Source organism: Vicugna pacos, chromosome 16 (genome assembly GCF_048564905.1).
Source record: "Vicugna pacos chromosome 16, VicPac4, whole genome shotgun sequence".
NCBI classification, from domain to species: domain Eukaryota; kingdom Metazoa; phylum Chordata; class Mammalia; order Artiodactyla; family Camelidae; genus Vicugna; species Vicugna pacos.
Genome location: NC_133002.1, coordinates 33,891,729 through 33,916,148, shown reverse-complemented (window position 1 = coordinate 33,916,148; position 24,420 = coordinate 33,891,729). Strand labels below are relative to the sequence as shown.

Here is a 24,420-nt window from a genome sequence, read left to right as displayed (position 1 = left end):
TTTCAGCCAAGCCCGATCACTGAGGAGGTGGCACTGACTAGCAGTTACCCTCTGTGCACCTCCCACTGCATGCTGCCCTGACCCTGCGAGATCAGCCTCCCGCCCCACACTGCAGCTGTTGCCTGTCCACCATGAGCCCAGGCTGAACGCACAGGTTCACTTACTGCATGCTAACTCTGCAGACTGCAGCCCCAATTTCCCACTGCAAGCTCCTTCACCCTCTGAAAACCCCTCATCACCACCACTCTGCTCTGCATCCCATGGGTTTCATCCCAACTGCCTTTCTCATCCTTGTGATTCCAGGGGGTCCCAGGAGAGGCGCCCTCCTCTCTCCCATGTATTGCAAAGCCCAGTACCCCCTGTGAAAGAAGTGGCTCCAAGAGAGCTGAGGATGCAGGTGGCTGAGACGAAGTTGAGTGAGGGCAGCCCAACTCAGAACCCCCCTACACACACACACACACACACACACACACACACACCCCTTTCCAAGCAGACTGCAGAGACAGGGCCCCGCCCTGGGAGCCGTGGGAAGGCTGTGGCCCCCGCTGGTAAAACTGGGCTAATGACAGCAGGGGAACAGGCAGGGCCAGGGGGGTGCTGGGGTAATTAGAGCTCTGCCTGGCGCTGGGAGATCCCGAGATGAAAGAGGCTCGGGCGTCACTGGGTTGGTTTTATGTCCATGAATGCAGGTGTGTGTGCGTGAGGGGTGGGACTGGCATGACAGACACCTCTCCTTTGGGGAAGGGGATCCAGTTTTACACAGCCCACCCTCCCCCTTAGATTGGCCCTGTACACTTGGATTTGGGTGGGGGCAAACGAGGGAAGAAAAATCACCTCTGTGAAGCAAAATCACCTCTGTGAAGCTGAGAGTTGAAGGGGTTGGCAAGCCTTGCCCCCTCCCCAGCTCAGCAAGCGGACCAGATTGTTGAGAAATGACTGGTGACAGTGAATAGAAAAAAGCCTATATTGGAGGAGGGTGACATTTTAAAGAGGAGGCAGTAGATCAGGTAATGATGTTAGAAATGAGCGTGCAAGGGAGGTCGTGGGGAAGCAAACCTCCAAAAGGATTAAAAACAGGAATGATTGAAGTGAAAAGGACCTCAGGAGTCACCTGTACAATCCTCAAATTTTAAGGTTGAGGAAGCTGCCACCTAAAGCGGTGGTGATTTGCTCAAGGTCACACAGTGAGTTACTGGCAGAGAAAGGACCCGAACTCAGAAACAAATTAGAAATCTCCTGGGGTTTGGTATTTAGACTTTCTCCTCGACTTCTAAGGTGCAGCGGCTTGTCGATACTCCTTTCTCCATTTTCCCCCCCGCCCCGTGCAACCCTCCAAACCTCCGATTCTTCCAGCAAGCGAAGAGTATTTTTTAAATGACATCCCTTCCAAAATGTGTCACCAAGTACCACTCCTGCCGGAGACGCCTGGAGCGGGGCGGGCGAGTGCGGGCGGGGCGGGAGCAGAGGCGGCCGAGGGGCGGCCGGGCTGCTTGCTGGCGGGGGTCCCGGGGCGCGGCGTGGGGCGGGGGGCGGGAGCCGGCGGCGACGAGGCGGCCTGCAGGGAGCAGCCGCGAGCCGGCCGGGCGCGCCGAGCTCGAGCCCCAGCCAGAGCGGGGCGGGGGAGGGAGGAGCCAAGAGCGGCCGCCGCCTCTGCCGGAGGAGCCGCGGGGCCGCCACACTCGCCCCCCGCCCCCCCGCGCTCACTCGCACTCACACCCGGGCGCAGGAGGCGGGCGGCCCGGGCCCCACCGGCCCCCCATGGACGCCCCCGGCACGGGGCGCTGAGACCCCCGCGTCGCTGCCCAGCCCGGTCCAGCGCGCCACGCCGAGGTAAGGGGGAGGGAGCGAGGGGGCATTAATATGCAAATGCAACGCGATTGATTATGCAAAGCCGTGGGGCTCTCTGGCCAGCTCCCAGGCGGGCTGGGGGCGCCCGGGGGGTACCCGCCGCCAGCCTTAGCCTTCCCAGGTGCTCCGGTGACCCTGTCACTGGCCGGGAGCTTGCAACTTGCGCCCTGGGGAAGGGAGGTGTTGCTGGGAGGTTGGTGGGCCCCGGGGTTCTCAGGCGGAGATGGCGTCCGGGCCTCCCCCTCGGGGGCCCGCCCGGCCTCTGTCCGGCCCGTCCGCTGCGCATTCCCGGGCCCGGCCCCGCTGCCGGCCGCCGGAGCTCCCCCGCCCGCCGCGCCGCGGTTTGTTTACGGTGCGCCCGAGGCCTGCCCCCCCAGCCCCCACCCTAGCCTCCCAAGCCGAGGCCGAGTGGTCTTTGCAAAGCTGCCTCCAGCTGCGGAGGGCGGGATGAGTGGGGTGGGGGGTGGGCTTGCACGGGCCCCGGGAGAAGGAAGTCCCCCCGCCTTCACCCGCCTCCCCAATTGAACATGGCTCTCTGGTTGCAACACTTCTAATTGCAAAAACGAGGCTGGGGGTGGGGGTATGTATGTGTGCTGGGAGCGGGGAGACTGTATCTGAGGGTCCCTAGATGATTAGAGTTGCAAGCTAGGGTGGTTGGGGAAGAGGGAGGAATGGATCTGTTTTGTGTGTGCCATCCGTTGTTTCTCTTCCCTTGCAACGTGTCTCTGGTGCCCCTTCTCTGCCTGCCCCCCTCCCCTGTCCAGCGCGAAGGAAAAACCTGGGGGTGGGGGATGAGAGGGGCAATGGAAAGAGCCACGCATTTCCAGGGGTGGAGGTCGCAGAAGGAAAACCAGTGGGATGTGAGCCCACCCCTCAATGCTGGCTCTGGCCCCAGGAGGGGGAAGGGATGAAGGGGGCTGTCGTCCAAGATGAGGGGGGAAGCAAATGTGACATGCAGACGCAGAGCTATGCCCACACAGACAGCTACATGCACACCCAGGGACACCCAGGCAGACTCAAGGACAGGAGCTGCTGGACACACCCACATGGGGACAAGGGAAGAGGCAGGCTGCCGCTGCACAGGGGAGCTTGGAGGGGTGGGACACACCCACGGAAGACCAAGAGCGGGAAGACCGACCCAAGCGCATACCCACGCACAGGGTCACAGGGAGATGCTGTCACACACAGGGGCAAGGAGGAGTCGCTGTCACCCACACAGAAGTCACTATCGCATGCATGCATGAACACAGAGCAATTGCACACAGCCGCACATTACAAAAGACCCTGTCACTCACAGGCACACACGTGCTCTCATGAGCGCAGTCACACAGGCATCATCGCCCTGCCGTGACAGTCGCCGTCACTCAGTCAAACACAGTTACACATCAACACATGTATACACAAATTAGCAACAAGTATTTTTCTGGACTCTTAACTGTGGATCTCTGAGGTGCTGTATACAACAAAACCCCTGTTCCCAGAACAATTCAATTTGTCTGGGTGAAAAGACTTTCCTACATAATGGTGTATGGCATGCATTCAGGATAACATTCTCCATCTCTTTCGCCTTTCACCCCACCCCATTAGATGGTGAGCTCCTTGAGGCCTGGGAGAATCTCTGGAAGAGCTCTGGATCCCACCCAGAGCCTAGCACAGGAAGTGCTCTGTAAATACTTGTTAATTGATTGACTGTAGGAACTCTGGACACAGGTGCACTCATTTGCACACAGTCCCAGGGACTCAGGTGCAGAGGCATTCACAAGACTCAGGTCCACGCAGTCACAGTCTACGACCTCAGGTGCACACTCTGTAGTTATGTAGTCAGGCACACCCCAAGATATACATGTAGTCATAGACTTTTTTCCGTTTTTTTTTTTTTGAGGGAAAGAGAAATTAGAGCAAAGAGAGTAGATAAGGGGGTTCTAGAGGGCCGAGTCACTAGCCTGAAGCAGTGTCCAGTGACTTCCGGCAGCTGGTATTATCCTGGCTGCTGGGGGGATGGGGGTTTTGGGGAGACCTGGCTCATAAGGAGCAGCCCCATTCCCCACCCCAAAAGCCAAGGGGAATCTAGTTGCCCCCGCTGGGTTCATTTGTCTAAGAAGTTCCTGGGTATGTTCACTCGCCAGCTCACTCCTGCCTCCCACCGTGAGTCTGGCCCCTGTTCCCACCTCTGCCCTCCTGTCTAAACTTGGAAGCCTCCCTTAGGGGGCCGTATGCTGGTGAGTGTCTGGGTGAGTGATGTGTATTTTTGACTTGGAATTTCTCTCCAATGCTGTCTCTCTGTTGCCCTGTCTTGCTGCGTCTATTCTCCCTCCCCGTGTTTCTCTGCCAATCTGGAACTCCCTCTCACCCTGTCCCTACCCCTGTAGACCCCTGTTCTGGTCTCTTGTTCCTGCCACAGCCTCCTTTCTCTGAGCTGGGAACTGGCAGTGATGGTCTTCATTCTTTTCCAGTTGTTAATACTCAAGCCCCGCCCCTCAGCCCCGCCTGCCCTGCCTGTGGGGTCAGGGAGAGGTTGGGGTAGGGGGCGGGGGGCTCAGCTGGCTGCTCAGGACATCCTGCACTTCCTCAGTGCTGCAGCTGCGGCCCTCCAGTTTGGGGGGCTGGGGATGGGGGGGAAGGGAAGGGGGACAGCTACTGCCCACGCTGACCTCTCAGGGTTGGCCGGCTCAGGCAGGAGACACCAGCTGCAGGGAAGCCCTGGGTGTGCAGACTACAGCGAGCTTGCTCCCATACAGGCCAGGGTGGAGGCTCCCGCCACACTGACCCTCTGGAAAAACGATCGCCCCTGTGGGCAGTGGCGGGAGTTGGCAGCACCCAGCTAAGTTGGGTCCGTGGCAGGACTCACAATGGCCTTTCTCCATACCCCTGGCAGCTGAGACCCTCCTCAGAGATGCCCAACAGCTGTGTCTGCTTTGCCCAGCCCAAGCCTGGTTCTGAGGGCACAGCTGCCCAGACCTTGTGTGAGGCTGAGGGAGGCCCTCTCCCCTCAGTACAGACTCCAGCCCGGAGTGGCAGAATGGGCAACTCTTCCAGAGAGGGAATTTGAACAGGGGACACTGGGGCAGGAGGCCCAGAGCCCCGGGGGCACCTACCATTTCTAGCCATGCTCCCCTCTAGCTGTGGCCTCTATGGTGGACAAGGAGGCACGGGTCAGAATTCTAACCATAGAGAATCCATGGCTGCTACAGAAAGGGAAACTGAGGCTTGGTCACAGGGACCAGCATTTCATAGCCCGATGAAAGCACAAGGTATTGTTCCTCTAGCAGGTAATATGCTATAATGGTTAAAAGCAGGGATTTTTTGTTTGCTTTTTCAGTTGTTTTTTTTTTTTTTTTTTGCCAGACAGCCTGGGTTTGAACCCCAGCTCTGCCACTTGCTGGTTGTATAATCCTGGGCAAGCGATTTAACCTCTCCCTTGCCTTATCTGTGAATTGAGAAGGGTAATACTTACCTCATTCAGCTTTTTGACAGTTAGAAGAGTCAGAATATATAAAATGCCTGGAAAGGTGCCTGGTGCATAGCCAGCATGTATGTCTTAGCTGTAACAATGAGGAAGTCTGGGGTCCCCTGGATTTCTTGGAGAAGCTTGGTGGAGAACTGGATCTCTAGATGTCACAAGAATGGGACAGTGGTGAGGGCGGGAGGTGGTAGGGACAGTGGGTTTCTATTCTCCAGCCTCCTCAGCCTCCATGTCACCTCTCTCTCCCCTATGAGTTTTTGCAGCCTGGAGCCCCTCGGCCTCGCCCTCCTCTGACCCTCACCTTTTAGCTGCTTCTTAAAAGGAACCCTTGGCATCTCAGCCTGGGACACACCTCCCCAGTTGGAGGCAAATGTGCATGAATGTTTGGGCATCACTGCGTCTCTGTTAGGAATCTGAGCACCTTGAGTAGGGGAGAGAAATAACAAGGAAGGCAGGCTTGTCTCCACAACCCCCCTCCCTTCTTAGGTGTAGAGTGTGGCAGCCTTCCTGTCTCCTGGGGACCCAGTATCTCAGCTGCCTACCATCCATCTATCAACCAGGACCCATCCCTGCCTCACAGATTCTTCACCCCTGCATGGAGGGGGCATGAGTGTGGAGGATGGTGGCACTGAATAAGGAGGGTGTTGGACATGGCCCCTGGAGATCCAGGGTCTGTTGTCCTGGGTTGCCTCTTTCCCTCTATGTCTGGTGATATGACTCCTCTCTCCCCCAAATCCCTTTTATGCAGCTCCCCTCTTCAAGATACAGCAAGGACAATGGTGGGGATGCTCTGTGGTCAGCCACTAGGGAGCTTCTGGAGTGGGGGACTAATCCCAGCTATAGTTCCCATGGTTGCAGAGGAGCTTGGGGGACTTCTGTGTCTCTTGCGGAGGGAGGCAAGCATAACTGTGGTAGAAGAAGCACTGGCTGGGAGTCGGAGGCTGGGCTTTTGCCATTCACCAGTTGCTGACATGGGGCCTGGGTTTTCACAATCTGGAGACAATGATGGCCACCTCACTCAGAGTGAGTGAGGGTAATAATGTGGGATGACACCTGTGGTTAGTCATGTTGCATCCTGGCACCAGGACCAACGCCTGTGGATCCTCCTCTCTTCCCAGGACCTGGAACGCTCCAGGGTGGGGATACACATGCCACTTGGAACCAGAGACAGTTCTCAGTCTCTTACAGAAGCATCTGGGGCTGGGGGGATGGGGGGCGGCCCAGAATGTGGTTTTCAGGCATATGGTGTTGCCTGCTCTCCTCCCTGGCAAGCTAAGGCTGGGGTACCAAAGGGGACCTCCCTCTTGTATGCCAGTGTGCGACAGGGATCAGAAGTTCCCAGGGTAGATAAGGGGAGCAAGATGGCACTTGTTGGTGCCCAGAAAATGCTATGCTTGCTCCCCTGCTTTGGAGGCACCCAGTCTGGGGACCAAGAACTGGGGTTAAAGGTTAGGGCCAAAGGTGCAGTCACACCTCCAGCAGTGGCAAAGAGTAGCATGATTGGACCCAGCCCCCAGCTCAATTCTTCCTCCTCTCTTCCTCTTGTAAAGAAGAGATGAGCTCTTGGCTCCTAGAGCCTTAGCTGTCTATTTCATTTTCTCTTTTACCCAGGCGCGTGGGCGAGGGAAGGGGAACGGAGACCCGAGGCTTTGGTGGCTATCGGCATTTTTTTACACATCAGTGAGTGGGTGTGTTGTGCGTGCATCCATGTGTGCGTGTTTTGTGCACGTGTGGGCTGGGGAGGGCTCTGAATATCTGCCGGAATGGGGTACCCGGAGCCCGCGGCTCTGCGCATGCGGGGTGAGTGTGTGTGTCTGCACGTGTCTGTGTGTGTGCAGGAGACTCAGCTGCATTTACTTGCTCGCGCTTGCTCTGCCTCTCTCGCGCGCGCTCACGCGCTCACTCTCGCGCGCTCTCTTCTCTCTCTCCTCTATGTCTCTCTCTCTCTCTCTCTCTCACACACACACACACACACACACTCACACACGCAATTTTCAGTCCCTCCCTCCCCCTCCCTCTCTCTCACTCCGTTTCCTCCCTCCCTCTCCCTCTTCTCTCTCCCTCCTCTCTCCGTCGTCGGTCCCTCTCCCCTCCTCCCCGCCTCTGCCAGTTCTGCTTGGGTGGGGGCTATCTCCCGCCTCTCTGGGGTGCCAGGGAGAACGTCGATGCTTTTCTTTTCCCTTCCACCATTCCCTGGGTGGTGCTCCCCAGGGCTTGCAGACAGCTCCTCTCTGCAGCTTCCTCCTTGGAAGAGGGGAGTGGGGAAGGGAGGACCCCAAGCCCTATGCCCGTGATGCCATCTGCAGTGAGAGCCTTGGCCCCGTGACATTCATGCCTCCAGCCTTCAGCTGCCCCAGCTCCCAGCTCCGATTACCCAAGGCTGGCTGCTGGGGGGAGGGCAGGGAGAGTGTGCCCTGCCCAGGTTGGGGGTGCTCCTAACTCTGCCTTTTGGCTATTTGGATCTCCCACCTCCATTCCTGGGGGGAATTGGGGCCGGGAGCATGTAGTTCTGTGGGTTGGCAGGGAAGGGACTGAGCTCTTGAGTGTGGATGTAGGCACAACCATCATCAGTAGGTGTGGGGTTTGGAAGTGACCCCTAGACCTGGGCCCCCTGCCTTGATGCCTGAGTGGAGTCGGCCTGGGTGGGAGGAGGGACAGGAGAGCAGCAGGTGGGTGAGGTTATGGTGGGGCGGGTGGGAAGCACAGTCTTTGATGTTAGTACTGGGCATCTGTTCCAAGTCAAGGCTACTGTTTATGTCTTTCTGTCTGTGACCTGCAGGGGGGAGTTTCCTGTTATATTCTTTTGGGGGAGAGGATCCTTTTGTTTAGGTAACCAATCTCCCCCTTATATTATAACCCCCACCCGCATCTCCCATTCTCTAGCCTTCAAGGCCCCGCAGTGGCTGAGAGATCAGACTTCAGGGTCACTGCCCTTAAGCTCCAGAATCCCGTATCTTGGGACTGGGGGCAGCGAGAGCCCACCAAAGAGTGCTGTCTCCCGCGTCTCCCATCTGCCAAGCTGATGCCTGTGTCTGTGTACTCCTCTGCCATCTCACACCTGCCAAATAGTACCTTCCTTTCCGCCTTACTCTCCCCCTCTCCTGGCACTAGGATAACAGCAAGTTGGGTGGGGCAGTCCGCTCAGTCCATACCTGAGGATAGAACAGAGGGGAACCTGGGGGAGGAGAAAGAGGTCCCAGCCCTGAGAGGCAGCTTCCCTTCAACGCGGTGGCCTGTGTTGCTGCTGCAGCCTCCCCCTGCGCCAGACGCCCAGGGGCTGTTGGTGTTTATGGCTGCCCGTGGGAGCCCACGTTGGCACAGGCGGCAGAGTCTGCACACAGATGCCTGTGTTTGCTTGTGCATGCCCGTGTGTGTGTGTGTGTGTGTGTGTGTGTGTGTGTGTGTGTGTGCGCGAGCGCGCGCGCGTGTGTGTTTGGGCTGCAGTGGCCACCTGGGCCCCTGAGCATCACCCTTTCTGGCCCCCGTGGTGTGTAGTTGAGGCATCAGTGCCAGGTCATTGGGAGTAGGGGAGAAGGATCTCCCCCCACCGGAGCAGCAGGCAAAGGGGAAGGGGAGAGGGAGGTGTGAACCTCCCCACAGCACTATTAATAGCCCACATGCCAGGCCACCAAGAACCAGCTGTCACCGTGGAAACCATTTCTACTCTCCCCTCCCCCCAGCTTCCATGAGGTGGGACTTAGGCGGGGCATGAAGCACCCCCCACCCATCTTTCTTTGTTACCTTTCTCTCTTTGTCTCTCCTCTCTCTCCTTCATTTGTCTCTCCCCTTCTCTGTCCTCCTCTCTCCCTCACTCTGCTCTCCCCAACCCCCGTCTTCCTCCCTCTCCCTCTGCTCCTTGTCATCCCTGACTCTACCCCCATCCATCCCTGCCCATCTCTTTGTTCTTGTCCCTCCTCATCTTTCTTCCCCTCTTCCCCTTGTCATGCCTTTCACCCTTCTCCTCCTCTTTCTCCCCTTTTCTCAGCCCTCCTCTTGATGTATGTCTTTCCTACCATGGTTGGCAAGGAGGTGGGCTGGGCTTTCCTTACAGCGTTAAGGACAAAGTTCAGGGGCCCCAGAGAAGTGACGCCAAAGCCAAGAGCAGACACTCAGCAGAGTGGTGTGTGTAGAATTTGGGGCTAGATTTTGGGGCCCAGAGTCCCCTCTGGCAGCCCCAGGAGTCTTTTGGGAGAGTCTCTTGGGTCCGCAGGACCGCAGAGTGGGACAGTCCGGCAGCGGGAACCTGGCATGGTGCCCGTGGATGCCGCATTGGCCTCTCGTCTCTGTCCCCCCCATTGCAGAAGCACTTAAGCTTAATGAAATGCTTCCCCCTCTGTGGGCACCTTGCCCACACTGCCACCCGGCAGCTCTTATCTGACAAAGAGGGAGTGGGTGGCCAGGCCAGCCGACAGGTGGGTCTTGCCTCCAGGCAGTCTCAGAAGACTAGCTCCACCCACTCTGCCTCCCTGGGGCTGAGCCTCTTCCTCTGCAGGGGGTGTGCCAGGCAGGAGCTGGGGGAATTGGGCAGGATTCCAGGAGGAGGGGTGAAAGGCTGCCCTTCAGGGTGGGTATCCCTGCCCCGCCCCCTTCCCCCGCTGACCTTTTTCTGCCCACAGCTAACTCAGGCTCACGTTCTTGTGCCTCCCCGCATGCTGGGCCCTCTGCTTGCTCTGTTGTCTCAGTGGCCCAGGCATGTCCCCCAAAAGATAACAGGGAGTCCTAAGGGGTTCCAGCCTCCTCCTCGGTGCCAAGTGAGGGTGCACTTAGCAGCAAGGGCAGCCCCTTGCTCCTCTGCCCACTGCCAGGGGCTCAGTGGAGCCTGGGTGGCACCCACAGACATCAGACACCATGTCGCCCAGCACAGAGGTGGGGCAGAGTGGTAGCCTCCCCCACCCCCAGCAGGCACGTGCAAGCCCTTGGCAGTGCCCAGACACATTTGGAGTTAAGGCTGGGCTGGGGAGGGGGAAGGGAAAATAAACATGGTGGCTTAGGTTGGCACTGCCCCAGGTGTGCCCTGTAGCAACTGGCAGTGGCCAGAGGGAGGAAGGAGGGGGTCCCTGAGAGCTACGGCCTGGGGCAGAAGCCGCCCGTGCCATGCCATGTGGTGCTGCTGGTGTGCCCAGCCCACGGCGGCTGATACCCATTCCCACACACTCTGGCCCTCTTCGCCTGCCCCTAGGGCCTGCTCCCCAGGGCTGCCCCTCTCTCAGCGTGCCCACTCCTGTGCCTGCCTCCTCCCCTCCCCGGGGGTGCTTGGGCCTCAGGCTGGCGAGTGGATTTTTCCAGCTTCTGTAAACAAGTGGTGGCAGCATGCCAGGTGGGCAGGAGACAGGCGGGGGCAGCACCGCAGCCAGGGTGTGCCAAGCACCGAGGCACCGTCTTGGGGTGGGGGGGAGACAGGGAGACACCCAGACCCAGAGAGAGAGAGAGAGAGAGACATTCAGATGCAGACAGACAGACCAAAGGAAGCTTCGCTGGGCAGATAGAAGTAGAAACAAGCGACAGAAAATAGCCCTCTATTGTCCAGCCCAACCCCCATGACTGCCTCGGCCCCCTACCCCTCACTGCTCTGGCTGAGAGCAGTGGGCCCCAGTGCCCAGGCCCTGGGCATCCCCATCCACCCCTCCTCCCCCTACCTCCACCCCTAGGGCTGGCTACGCCATTATAAATTTATAACAGGAATTTCTCCACAAGCCAAGAAAAACTTGACCTACTTTCTTGACGGCTCCCTGGGCTAAGTCTCCCTGCTCACCCCCCCCCCGAGTCTCCTGTCCAGCCCCCCATGGCCAGGTCTGGTCTGGGGGGGTATCAAAGGCAGAGTGGGCACCACTTCTGTGCTCCTACCATGTTCCCCACGCTGGGGGCGCGCCTGAGTGCAGAGGCCCCATCCCATCCCCTGCCTGGCCCAGCCCAATGGCCTGCCTTATCACTCCCTCCCCTCCCACCCTGGCCCTTTATCAGTTCCTGGGGGGTGGGGCCGGGGGGCCCAGGGGCAAGGTCTCTGGTACAGCAGCCACATGGTAGAGGTTGTGTGTGGGGAGCTGCACCTTTTGTCCCCTCTCATGTGCCCATACCTGCGTGGGTGTGCAGATGGGGAGCCTCAGATCTGCAGCCCGAGGTCAGAGGTGCAGCATCGAGCAAATGGTTGGCCCAGGTTGGCACTGCCTTTCACCCCAGGTAGCAGAACAAGGCAGGCTGCTTACTAGCTGTGTGAACTTGAGGGAATGATCTAGTTTTGAGATTTTATTTTCTCACCTGTAAAGTGCCACCTCAGAGGGCACATATTTTCTATTCAGTTAACGTGTGTTAGTTTCCTTCCCCGCCCCGCCCCCCCTGCCCTTGCCATCCTGGTGGGTGGCAGCTCAGCCAACTGGGAAGTCTGGTCCTCAGACTGGAAAGGGTGATTTGGGACCTTGTATGGGAAGCTCCTTGGTGGGCCAGGACTGGGGAGTCATAGCAGCAGGGGAGGTCAGCACCCCACTATTTTCAATGGGCACTCAGGTGGGCATTCGGAATCCCTGCATGCCACCCCCCTTGCCCCACTCTTGCTTCACGAGCACCCCCATGCCTGGGATGAAAACTGCTCATCTCTGGTTGCCTCTTGCCCTGCGGTGCTGATGAGTTTTAGGAAACCTTGGGGTGGTAACAATAGCTAACATTTAATAGACTGGTGTTAAGAGCCAGGTACTTGATTGAACGTAGCAGTTGAGACATGGTACATGGCTGACCTCATTCTTTCCCTCCATCCCTCCCCATGTCTGGGGACTAGGATGTGTATCTCCAGTCTTACCTGCTATCTGTTGGTCTGAGGGGTTATCCTGGTCCTCTCCCTGTGCCTTCCACCATCTTGTTATGAGCCTCAAGAGCGCGAGATGTTGGCACCAAAGAAATCCTATTCACCTGCCCCCACCATTGGCACTGCCTCATCCCTGCCTCTCTCCTCTCTCTGCAGGGCCCTCCGGACAGGACAAGATTCAGAAGTTACTCCCCCAGCCCAGGACCCCCCCCACAGACCCCACTTGCCCTCCAGCCCTACCACCTGCCACTCCCTGGCCCCTCTCACCGCCCGCCCCCCTTGGGGTGCAGGGCATGGTGTGAAAGGCCAAGTGCTGAGGCGGGCACCATGGGTGCTGTGCCCTAGGGCCTGGGTGGCCAGGGGTGGGTGGCCTGTGGGTGTGCCGGGGGGGCCAGTGTGCCCACCCCAGTCTCTTGGCGTGCTGGAGGGCATCCTGGATGGAATTGAAGTGAATGGAACAGAAGCCAAGCAAGGTGGAGTGTGGGTCAGACCCAGAGGAGAACAGGTAATGGGTCCGCAGCTAGATCATGCCAGCTCTTTGGGCAGCAGGGCTGGTCACCTGGCTGGGCCAGAGAGCTGAGCTTGGGCCTTTTAAGCACCTCTGGGAAGATGGGCATGAGGCCAGCAAGCCTGCTGCCTACCTTTGCCCAAGAGCTGAGGTCATGTTCCCATGTGGCAGGGAATTGGGCACCTGGATGGAGAGATGCCCATTTTGAAAGGGGGAGGTGATAACAGAGCAGGGCAACTACAGGCAGCAGGCATGTGGCCCCATCCTTGACAGTGCTGCGCAGTCTCAAAGGCCACCCTTCCCTGTGTCCCCTCAGCCACCCTCACCTGAGCATGTGGAATCCAAACAGCCCTGCTATTTTCTTCCTCTCCCTACCAGCCCGTTCACATCTGACCGCCGGTGTGTGGTCCAGAAGCCATGGTGCATGTGACGTGACATTTCAGGGCATACGCACCAGTAACTGTTGGTCATAGCTCATGCTTATATTTGGAACCTATTGGGAGCCTCACAAGCTCTTCCTTGTTCATGGGCAAGGGCGGGCACTGCCATGGGGCTCCTCCCAGGAAGTGGAAGTGAATGCCAGCTGTGAAGGTTTTGCTCCCACGTGGAGGAAGCATCAGTCCTGCACACACAACTCGGGATGCGTTACCTGTTTTCTGCATTGCGCTTGAGTAGCCCAGAGGGTCTCTGCATCTCCCATCAGCTCCCAGTGGCACAGAGCTCTGTCTCAGTTGGCGTGGTGCCCTGGGAGCGGGTACAGACTATGCCTATGGCCAGGGAGAGGGTGGGGGAGGGGTGCTCTGGGGAGCAGTGTGGCCGTTGCCTAGGAGACCAGATCCTGAGCCAGGAGGCCGGAGGCCTGGCCAGGCAAAGCCCTGGGGCCCAAGACTGGGTCCCTGGAAGGGTATGGGAAGTGGATGGAGCTGGCAGTGGGGTAGGGCAACAGGGGTATGCCCCCACCGAAGCCTCACCCCAGCGGGGGGGCTCTGGAAAAGATTTGGCCTGTCATCACATAGCTCTCACTTGCAGACTCTGTACCTCCCTACCCAGACTTCTATGGGTCTGGGAGAGTCTGAAAGGCGGGAATGCCAGTTCCTGGTCCCCCAGGACTGCAGCCCCTCCCCTGTCCACCTCCCCTCCCCCATGTCCCTGCGCCACCTTGTGGCTGTCCCTGGGACCGCACCCATAGGCTTTGGGTCTAGTTAATTTCTCAAGCCCTCCAGCTCAGCTAGGGCCTAGGTGGTCGGGAGTTCCCCCACACCCACCCACCCAGAGGCAGAAGGGAGATCTGACCCTCGAACCATTGTGGAAGTCAGACAGGGGTAATCCCCAGGGCGTGTGGAGCACAGAGCTGTCTGTGACCGTGACCCTGGCCAAGGTCACTATGTCAGTGTGTTGGGAGCTGCATCAGGCTCCAGGGGGAGGGCCCTCCAATGTGCCACACACAGGGTGGGTATGGGAGGTTGTACAGTCCGTGCATGCACGTAGAAGGCTTATGTAACCTGTGTGTGCCAAGATTATGTAACATGTATGTGGAGAGGCTGGGCGATGTATGTGTGCAGTGGCTGAGGGTTGCTAATACTGTGCTTGGAGGGGCTCAGGGTCCTTGTCCTGGCTCCGACTCCAGTGCACAGTGTCACCAGGCACAACTGGGGCCTTGGTTTGCTGCTCTGTTAAATGGATGCTGTGGTCAGGGTGGCTCTGGGAGTCCCTTCCTTTTCTCACACTCTTGGTTCTAGGTCATCGTGGTTCACTGTGCTTCTTTAACACGTGTGCACGCCTTGGAAATCTAGCGACATGTTCACTGCTGGGAGGGGCATGGTATTATTAGGTGCCTGTCTGGAGGGTTGTGTAACATGTGGGCATATCGTAGAGGTCATATATAGCTATAGATAGCAGAGCCTGCTGCTTATTTACCGTGCTCGGGTTTATACTGAAGGCGCGTAGTTAGTCACACAGGCTGGTCTTATGTTGCATATATACGTATATATTCTCAAAGCTATGTAGTTTTAAGCATGTCCTGAAGATTCTTTCTGCGTATGTGTCTTGTACTAAAGGTTTTAATGTGTGGATATCTGATAAATTATGGATGTTTAAGGTTCTATAATGCATGCTTTGTGTGTGTGTGTGTGTGTGTGTGTGTGTGTGTTGGGGCCCAAGAACATGCTTGTGCCCCAGCCAAGCCCCTTATCTCTCTCCCCAAAGCTTCTGGATAGCTGGACCCTTCTCACTTTTGTCAGCTGACCTGGGGGTGGGAGGGAGAACGAGGACCCGAGATGGAGGGAGTCAGAGCTGGGGGACGACCTCAGCCTATTGGGTGAGTAGGGGGCTGCCCAAGGACCCCTCTCTGATTCTTCCCACTTTGCCCCCATCCAGTGCCAGGTCGCCAGATGGAAAGCGAAAAAGAAAGAACGGCCAATGTTCCCTGAAAACCAGCATGTCAGGTGAGCCTGGCTGCCTGTGCCCTTCCTCCCCACCCTCAACCCCAGCAAACCAGGCCAGGGCTCTTCTGGGGCCTGGGCGTGTCCCTGCAGTTTCTGTGTCCCGTGGGGAGAGCTTTCTAGAGGGCTTGGGCAGGACTTGTCTGGGATAAGAGGGGTGCTGTGGGGCACGCCCCAGCCTTTGAGGATGGATTAGGTCAGGAAGGACCTCTTCACTTCTCCAATAACCCCTTGCCTGAGGTCCCTGAGATGAGCTGCTGCTGACATTGCCTTCTCCTCCTCCTGTCTCCCCTGCCCCTTGGATGCAGCAAGAGAAAAGCCCTGGCTGGGCAGTCAGAAGAACTGGGATTCTCCATATTCTTAGGGAAGGGGATGGACAAGATGACCTCTGATGTTTCTCCAGGATTTTCCTTGGAGATAAAGAACCCTTCAGGGAGGCTGGGCTAGGGGATGGGCCAGGAAGGAAAAGGTGGGGATTGGAAAAGTATAGGAGCCTCTCTGCTGGGAGCCCAAGCCATGCCTGCCTCCCTTCCTCCCTCCCAGGGTATATCCCTAGTTACCTGGACAAAGACGAGCAGTGTGTCGTGTGTGGGGACAAGGCAACCGGTTATCACTACCGCTGCATCACTTGTGAGGGCTGCAAGGTATGGACAGCCAGTTCCTGCCCCTCCCCCACCACCTGAGCCCCCATCTCATTCCCTTTAAGACCCTCAGCCCCTGGCCCCACAGGCAGCTCTATGAACATTTACCCTAAACTCACCTGTTATACTATCATTTCTCTTCTCTTATTCATTCATTCATTTGTTTGTTTGTTCATTCATAATCTCTGCTCTGCCACTCATGGGTAAAATGCCTAAATCTCTCTGAGCCTTAGTTTCTTCGACTATAAAATGGGGACAGTCACACTACCTACCTCACAGAGTTGTTGGGAGAAAATGAGATAATGCACACTGAGCATTTAAAACAATGCCAGGCACATAAAAAGCACTCAATAATATATCTTCCATCCATTCAGTGTATTAAGTGTGAACGGTGTAGTATCTGCCCCACCCTCAGCTGCTCACAACTTACCAGAGAGAGACAGATATCAGTTGAAAGCAACGTCAGTGCTTTTCAAAATGTAGTTCCTAGACCACCAGCAGTACTTGTTAAATGCAGATCCCCAGGCCTCATCCCAGCCCTACCTTTCGTGGTGGATCCCAGGAATCTGCCATGAAATAGGTTCCCCAGTTGCTTCTACCACCGCTGAAAGGGTGTGAACCAATGCCTGGGGGTGTGATGGGGCCCAGAGGAAGAGGATGGCAGCGTTTCCATGGGCAGAGCAGACAAGTCTTCGTAGACGTGGGGAGGCTTAATCATCTCGTTTTGGACATTACGACCTGCATGGTTTTTCCAGAATCATCAAATCCTGAAAACATAAGACCTTTCAAGAAGCAGAAATATTTTATAATATGTTAAGGTTTCAAGTTCCGCTCTTTCTTGGTGTCAACCAAACCAAGACCACCAGCGATGTAGAGTCCCGTAGCAGTCTTCCTGGAAGCAGTACCAGCAGTGTTACATAGAACAAGGAGCCCCCCTCAAGGACATTTGTGTCCCAGAGGAGCATCCCGAAAGGACAGAGATGCCTTGGCCCCACTCCTAGAGAGCCTGATGTTGTAGGTCTAGAGTGAGGCCCAGAAATCTGTGCTTTTTGGTGGGTGTCCTCGGTGATTTTAATTGTACCCCAAAATCTGAGAGCTCAGACCTTGTGTCTCATGCCTCATGCTCAGTTCTGGGTCTGCTGCCCATTTAGCCGTATGACTTTGGGCAAATTGCTTAATCTCTCCAAGCTTCAATTTCCTCATTGGCAAAGTGAAGATACTGACAGTTCCTACCTCATAGGGTTGACACGAGCATTACTTGTGATGATACAGGAAAGAAAAGGCTTGTGGGCACCTGGCACGTAGTAAGTGTTCAACAGAGATTAGTTCTTCATGTTCCTGCCATCTTGAGTCTTGAGGTTTTCACTTTAAAGCAAAGACTAAATCCTATATATAAAATTGAAAATGTTCTTTTAATGCTAGTAGAGTTCGTACCTAATGCCTTTTCTTGATCATTTTACGCCCGCCCCATTTCATGAATTCCACGTGCCATGAGAATGGTTTGGGGACCAGTGTTGTTCTTAGAGTTGTTTAACAAGATGGAAAATCAGTTATTAACTGGGCTTCCAAAGCCTCTGTTTCTTCAGGCCTCGCAGCACTTGACACCATCCCAGGCTCAAATCTCCTCCCTGCGGTCACCATCCTTACTTCTGTCACCACCACCATCCATGTACCCCCACCCCTCCGCAGCTGGGGGGCTGAGGGTGTGTATTTCTAAGTCCTAGCTGAGCCCAATGGTCCTGGGCTTGCTGCATCAAGAGGATGCCAGGTTCCCCCACTAATTCCCCAACCACCCTGCAACCCACAGAACTGCGTGATTGGTTCAGGAAGAGGAGCTACTGATCACAATGTGCTCTGTCTCCCCCTCAACCCCAGGGCTTCTTCCGCCGCACAATCCAGAAGAACCTCCATCCCACTTACTCGTGCAAGTATGACAGCTGCTGTGTCATTGATAAGATCACCCGTAATCAGTGCCAGCTGTGCCGCTTCAAGAAGTGCATCGCTGTGGGCATGGCCATGGACCGTAAGGGGATGGGCGGGGGGCGGCGGGCCAGGCGGCTATGGGTGGGGGTGAGTTCGGATACGGCAACTCCCTTCCAGGGTACCCAGGGGCAAAGTGACAGTGCAGGTCAGGCTGATGTTGGAATGACTATTCAGAATCTTGGTTCCTGCTGTGCTCATCCCTGAAGAAAAGGCAACAGGATTCCTCTGTGGACCCTGTGCCTGGTCCCAGTGCCTCCCTGCCTTTCACCACTCAGGGCCTTAGAGAGAGCTGTTGGGTAGAAATAAGTCCTGAGTAGCCTGCCATAGCACAATGTCCCTGACCACCAGAGAAGGCACCCCACTTCGAAGTGAGAAAGGGCATCTTTCAGTGGCTAGAGATTGGATGGCAGCATCTTCTTTTTTTCTTTTCTTTTTTTTTCTTGAAAGTAGTAGGGATTGAACCCAGGACCTCTCATGCTAAACATGCCCTCTACCACTGAGCTATACCCACCGCCCCCAACCCACCCCCGGCAGGGTCTTTTAGTAACTACTATCACCATAACCCTTTAGACCAGAACATGATTTTCCTCTGGATCAGCCCAAATTGGAGTTGATGCGATCCCAGTGTTATCATGATCCCGGTTGTGCCACCCAGCCGCTAGGTGATTTGCGAAGTCACTTAACTTCTCTTGGCCCCTCAGTTTCTCCAACCTTTACCCTGGGAAGAGTAGTTTCTGAGCAGGTTGTGGAGACCGCCATGCACAGGGCATTGTGTCTGCCTGTTGTTGACAGTGGTTCTAGATGACTCGAAGCGGGTGGCCAAGCGCAAGCTGATTGAGCAGAACCGGGAGCGGCGACGGAAGGAGGAGATGATCCGATCACTGCAGCAGCGACCAGAGCCCACTCCAGAAGAGTGGGACCTGATCCACGTTGCCACAGAGGCCCACCGCAGCACAAATGCCCAGGGCAGCCATTGGAAGCAGAGGCGGAAATTCCTGGTAAGGAGAGAGGGGGCCGTGGGGAGAGAGGCAGCCAGGTGGCCAGGAGAGGAGAGTGAGCTCAGAGTCTTGCCTCCTCCAGGAAGCCTTCTTAGCTTAGTCCAATCCAAACCTGATTCTAGGGTACCTGCTGGGTGTGAGGCATTGTTTTAGGCCCTGGCAAAACAGTGCCAAGTGAGTGGTCAGCTTGGGAGGAGATGGACAGTTGGTTGTATGTGGTGGGAGAAGGCAGAAAACTCCTGATGGAGTGTCAGCAGGTGGTACAGTGCACTGTTAGAAGCACAGGCTACAATACCAAGCACATGTGTATATAACAGTCAGGAATCAGACTACTTGGGCTCAAATCTTTGTTCCACCACCTACTGGCCACGTGACCTCAGGCTTATTACTTAGCTATGCCTGTCTCAGTTTTTTCATCTGTGAAATGGTGATCAGTATAACATCATCCAACTAATGGTGATCAGTTGTGCTGAGGATTAAATGAGATAATACACGTAAAGCAAATAACCTAATGCCTAGCTGCATATTAAATACTCAGTAAATAGAGCTTCCATTATTATGACATTACCTCTACTGCTATTATGATCGTTGTTATTATTAGCCAACTTGGAGCTCTGGTTCTGATCTATTCTCTGCCCCAAGTTGAAGGAGACGGCTTAGGCCAGGGATGCAGCAGTGCCCAGGTGCTGGTGGTCCCTCTTCCCCAAGCTGCCTTGGAGCTCCCCCTGGTGGGCAGGGAGCCTCAATGAGAGGTTGAAAGGGGTCTGCAGCCCCAGCTGACCCCTCTCTCTCCCTCTAGCCGGATGACATTGGCCAGTCACCCATCGTCTCCATGCCGGATGGAGACAAGGTGGACCTAGAGGCCTTCAGCGAGTTTACCAAGATCATCACCCCGGCCATCACCCGCGTGGTGGACTTTGCCAAAAAACTGCCCATGTTCTCCGAGGTGAGTGGCAGATGGGAGGGGAGACATGGTGCCACGCTGGAGGGACTCCCCAGGTCACCCAGTCCTAGCTCGTGCTCATCAAAACACACACACACACACACACAGTGAGCTGATCCCTAAAGAACCAACAGGCTCCACAGGCCCTCCCTGCCCTTCTCTCCTCACTTTAAAGAGCACTGATTCTGGGGACAGGCTGCCCTACTAGCTGTGTGACCTTGGCCACGCAGCCGAACTCCCTCTACCTCCCTCTGCTTGTCTGCGGTGGGGATGGAGATTAGGACAGGACCTGACTCACAGACATGGTTGTGAGGCTTAATGCAACGGGGCAGGTCCATGGCCTGGCGCAAGGTTAGCTGTTCGGAGTACACGTTACTGGCCATTGGTGGCCTCGCAGCTCCCAGCGGGCACTGGTGGGGGACACTCATGGGAGAGGGCATGCTGAGTGTTCCTGTGGCTCTGCCGCTCTGCAGCTGCCTTGCGAAGACCAGATCATCCTCCTGAAGGGGTGCTGCATGGAGATCATGTCCCTGCGGGCGGCTGTCCGCTATGACCCCGAGAGCGACACCCTGACACTGAGTGGGGAGATGGCCGTCAAGCGGGAGCAGCTCAAGAATGGCGGCCTGGGCGTAGTCTCCGACGCCATCTTTGAACTGGGCAAGTCACTCTCTGCCTTTAACCTGGACGACACGGAAGTGGCTCTGCTGCAGGCTGTGCTGCTAATGTCAACAGGTACCTGTGGCCTGGCTGGGAGGGCCCAGAAGGTTCCAGGGGCTCAGAGCTTGGCTGGGCCCTGCTCTCCTTCCTTAACCCCACAGTCTCTCTGCTCCTCCAGCCCACCTCTTTGTCCCCCCTCTAGGCCATCTCCATCACCAAGCCCGTCCTCTGTCCCTTCTCTGTCACCTATCCCCCATCTGTTCGGCTCTCCAGACTCATCTCTTGCCTCCCCATCCCTCCTTTACTCCTATGCTGTCTTCACCCCAATTTTTCTCACCGACCCCCATCCACACTGTCACCCACAGCCCCTTTTGTCCCCACCCCCTACTTTGTTCCCATCCACCTTCTATCCCCAGTCCCTCCTCTGTTCTCAGTGCCCCCTCCCTGCCCCTCATCCCTTGTACTCTGCTTCCCACCCCACCTCCCTGCCCCTTAGTCCTACTCTACCTCCAAGTCTTCTGTCTTCCCAGGGCCACCCTCCCTCAGGCCCCTCCCTCTGCCCCATGGTTGCTCCCACACGCGGTGCCCCAGAGCTTGTTCTTGCCCCCTCTGCCCCAGCCTCTCTGCCTCTGCCCGCCCTTCGTCTACTCACCCGCCTGCCCCTCCCTCCCTGCAGACCGCTCGGGCCTGCTGTGTGTGGACAAGATCGAGAAGAGTCAGGAGGCGTACCTGCTGGCGTTCGAGCACTACGTCAACCACCGCAAACACAACATTCCGCACTTCTGGCCCAAGCTGCTGATGAAGGTGACTGACCTCCGCATGATCGGGGCCTGCCACGCCAGCCGCTTCCTCCACATGAAAGTCGAGTGCCCCACCGAACTCTTCCCCCCACTCTTCCTCGAGGTCTTTGAGGATCAGGAAGTCTAAAGCCTCAGGCGGCCAGAGGGTGTGCGGAGCTGGTGGGGAGGAGCCTGGAGAGAAGGGGCAGAGCTGGGGGCTGAGGGAGACCCCCACACCTCTTCTCTCCTTCCTCTCATCCTGGGATAGATTCAGCTCCCCCACACACCCCCGCACTGCCCCGTCCCTCCTCCGAACCTCCAGCCCTGGGACAGGGCAAACAAATGAACTTGCTATGAAAAGGACAGTGTGGGAGGTGGGGGGACCGTGTCCTGCAGTGCCCGGGACCCCGTCCTCTGTCCAAGAAAGTAGGAAAAGGGAGAGAGAACTAAGAGGGGACAAGCCATCTTGACCGTAGGGGATGGAGGAATGTGGGGTGGGGGAAAATGCCCTCAACTCACCCCCTACACACACACAAGAGAGAGCCCCTTCCACCCAGTTTCTTGGCCTAGGTTCCCCCTCCAGGCTATAAGGGCCTCTCTGCTTCCCCAGATGCCTGGGTGCAAAGAAAGGCTTGGCTTGGCTCCTCCCCTGGAGGTTAAAAATTACCTTGCACTTTGGAAACCAGGCAAGGAGAAAAGATAAATGAAGAAATACTAGACAGAAGAAAAGAGTGTGAGGGATTGATAGAGAGAGAGAGATGATATTAAGTTATTAACTGAGGCTGGCCAGAGGGGAGGATGCCCCCTCCCACCCCCCAAGCACTTTGAGAGCTGCCCCTCCTCCCCGCAAATCAGAGAGAACTGCCCCCCCCACCAGGTCCCCAAGGGTAGGGCTGCCGAACAGAGCTGTGAGTTCATACAACAGGGTCCTGGCCACCCCTCCTTGCCCCTCCCTCTGTGCCCATTTGGCACCCCCACCCCCATTCTCCCTCTGCTCTCTGCCACTCGTGCCCGCTGAGTTCCATCTACCTCTCACGCTGGATGCCAGCTGGCCCCTCACCAGCCTGCCCTGCTGCCCACACAGCTCCCCTTTCAAGTGCCCAGCCCCAGGGGCCTCTCCCTGCCCCCCCCACTCCTTCCCCACCTTGGCACCCACACAGGAAAAACTGTGGCTCAAGCTCCCGCCCTCCTCACATCCTGCAGTATTAGCTACAATCCAGATGCTGCTGCACTGGGGGGCAGGGGGTGGGTGTGCGTGAGCTTCTCCCAGAGCCTCCACCCCCTTAGGCCTCGGTTTCCATCCATCTGCTGGGCTCTCTCTAACCCCTGCCCTCCTCCTCTCCCTCTCCCACTCCACGCACTAACCCAGACTCTGCTCTGGGCAGGCAGGCACCAGAATGGGGATGCTTAGAGAAAAGGCACTTAGTCGAAGCCCCGGGGGAGGGGGCGGTTGGTGCTCCTCCTTTTTCCTTTGAAGCTCTAGGCCAGCCACCCCTGTGCCCCGGGGACCCCTTTCCCCTCTTCTTTTCTCTAATTCAGGGACTTTGGCTTGAGCCACCTCCCACCCTCCTGGTGAGGAGTGCTCTGTTGGTCTGCACTTGGGTGAGCTGCCCTCCTCCTCCTCCTCCCTTTGGCTGTCGCCCACCACCCCCCCCCCCCGCCCCGCAGGAGAGAGAGGGAGGGAGGAGGTAGCCCTCTGTGGGTTGGGGAGGGGAGGGTGGGGAGGGACAGAGCAGACCAGAGGGCCCTGGGCTCAGGGCTGCATGTCGGCAGGGATGGATGGGTGGACACAGATGCCCCCGGAAGCCATGGGGAATGGGGCAGGGGCGGGGGGAGGGGTGCCAGGGCTTCCTGCGCTTTGCACTATTGGGGCAAAAATGTCTTAAGCAGTGGGGAACCTGCCACCCCACCCTGACCCTCAGCCTGCCACAGCCCCCCTAAACACATGCACACGTGTGAGTGCGCACACACAAACACACACATACACATACACACACACACATACACACACACACGGGAAGGCAATGCTATGCTGCCCATCAGGACATGACCTTCCCCCACTGTTCAGGTGTTCCAACGGGGTGGAGGGCCTGGGAGAGCATCCGCTATCACCTGTGCATGTGCCTGCCCTGCCCCCTTGGGCTCGTGGGCTGCCCGTGCTGTCTGTGTCTGTCTCTATCCTCTCTCTCTCCTGGGTACTGATTCCTCTATTACTCCAGTTCCATGGGTAAGCCCTCTTGTACCCTCCCACCCGCTGGGGCCCCAGTGGAATTCCTGACCTGTCTGCTGTCTCCCCCATCCCTTCATCCCCCCTCCACATTCCCATTCTCAGCCATGCACATGGTGGAGAAAAGGCCCCAAAGAGGCTTGGCCTCTGACAGGCACTTGGGAATCCCCCCTAACCTACCCCAATCATATGAGCTGTGATCCCCCACTCCTCCCCATAACCCCCAACCCTTCCCCCCCACTCTCTGTGATGTGGGGTGTATGTGTGCGTTTCTCTGTATGAATGTGTGAGCAAGTACGTGTGGTGGGGGAGGAGCTGGGGGACTCAGGAGCGCCACGCACCTGCTCTAGAGAGGCAGCTGTCCCAGTCCCTGCTTTGGAAGTGGGGGACAGGGCCCTCTCCTGGGGGCCATTGGTGCTAATGAGGGGGATGGCCTTGACGTGGGTGCTTAGCATGCCTCCCCCAATATTGGCCCGGGGCACTAGGGCAGGCAAAGTGGGGCAGCAGGTGCAGTATGGGTGGGAGGAGGGGCTGCTGGGAATAGGAGGAGGGGGCCAGGCCAGGACAAGGGGGTGCCAGAGCCATGACCACTACCCCGCCCCACCACCCGCCTCTCCATCTCAGTATTCCCCCTCCCATCACTCATAACACACATACCTCATCCAGCCTCCTCCCTGCTCAGACTTGGGGAGGGTGGGGGTGGAGGAGCCCCTACCCCTTCCCCTGGTGGCGGGTCTACAGGGCTGGGAGAGGGCAGGGCGTGTGACATAGACACCGTCCATAAGGGGGACAGTAATTCCTGCCCTGGGAACTCCTGGGTGGGAGGAGGGGGCACTTCCCTGGAGGCGCTACTGAATGTATGAGAAGCTGGTGCTGGGGTGGGGGGAGGGGGGTTGTGGCCAGAAACAGGGAAGGAGGTAGGTCCCTTCCCCAGGGAGGGGTGGGGCTAGTAGGGGTGACTTGGGGGGCTCCTACTCCTGCCCCACGTTGACAATCAGTATGTCTGTTATGTGCGATTTTTCACCCCGTTGTGTTTTGGGTCAGGATTTTAAAGAAAGATATTTTTATGGTAATTGTTGCTCGTCTATTTTACTATATATTTATGTAATAAATATATGATGAAAATAATCCCCTTG

General features: G+C 57.0%; 1 protein-coding gene across 1 annotated transcript; it reads left to right on the top strand.

Moving 5' to 3' along the window:
- The first annotated feature begins 1,602 nt into the window (after window positions 1-1,602).
- Window positions 1,603-24,412, top strand: THRA (thyroid hormone receptor alpha). The gene is made up of 9 exons (XM_072938766.1): window positions 1,603-1,830; window positions 12,264-12,612; window positions 14,992-15,059; window positions 15,600-15,700; window positions 17,573-17,720; window positions 18,473-18,678; window positions 19,478-19,624; window positions 20,095-20,353; window positions 20,955-24,412. Exons 2-9 carry the CDS (start codon window positions 12,560-12,562, stop codon window positions 21,203-21,205), a joined length of 1,233 nt encoding a protein of 410 aa, XP_072794867.1. The 5' UTR covers window positions 1,603-1,830; window positions 12,264-12,559; the 3' UTR covers window positions 21,206-24,412.
- The last annotated feature ends 8 nt before the right edge of the window (window positions 24,413-24,420 follow it).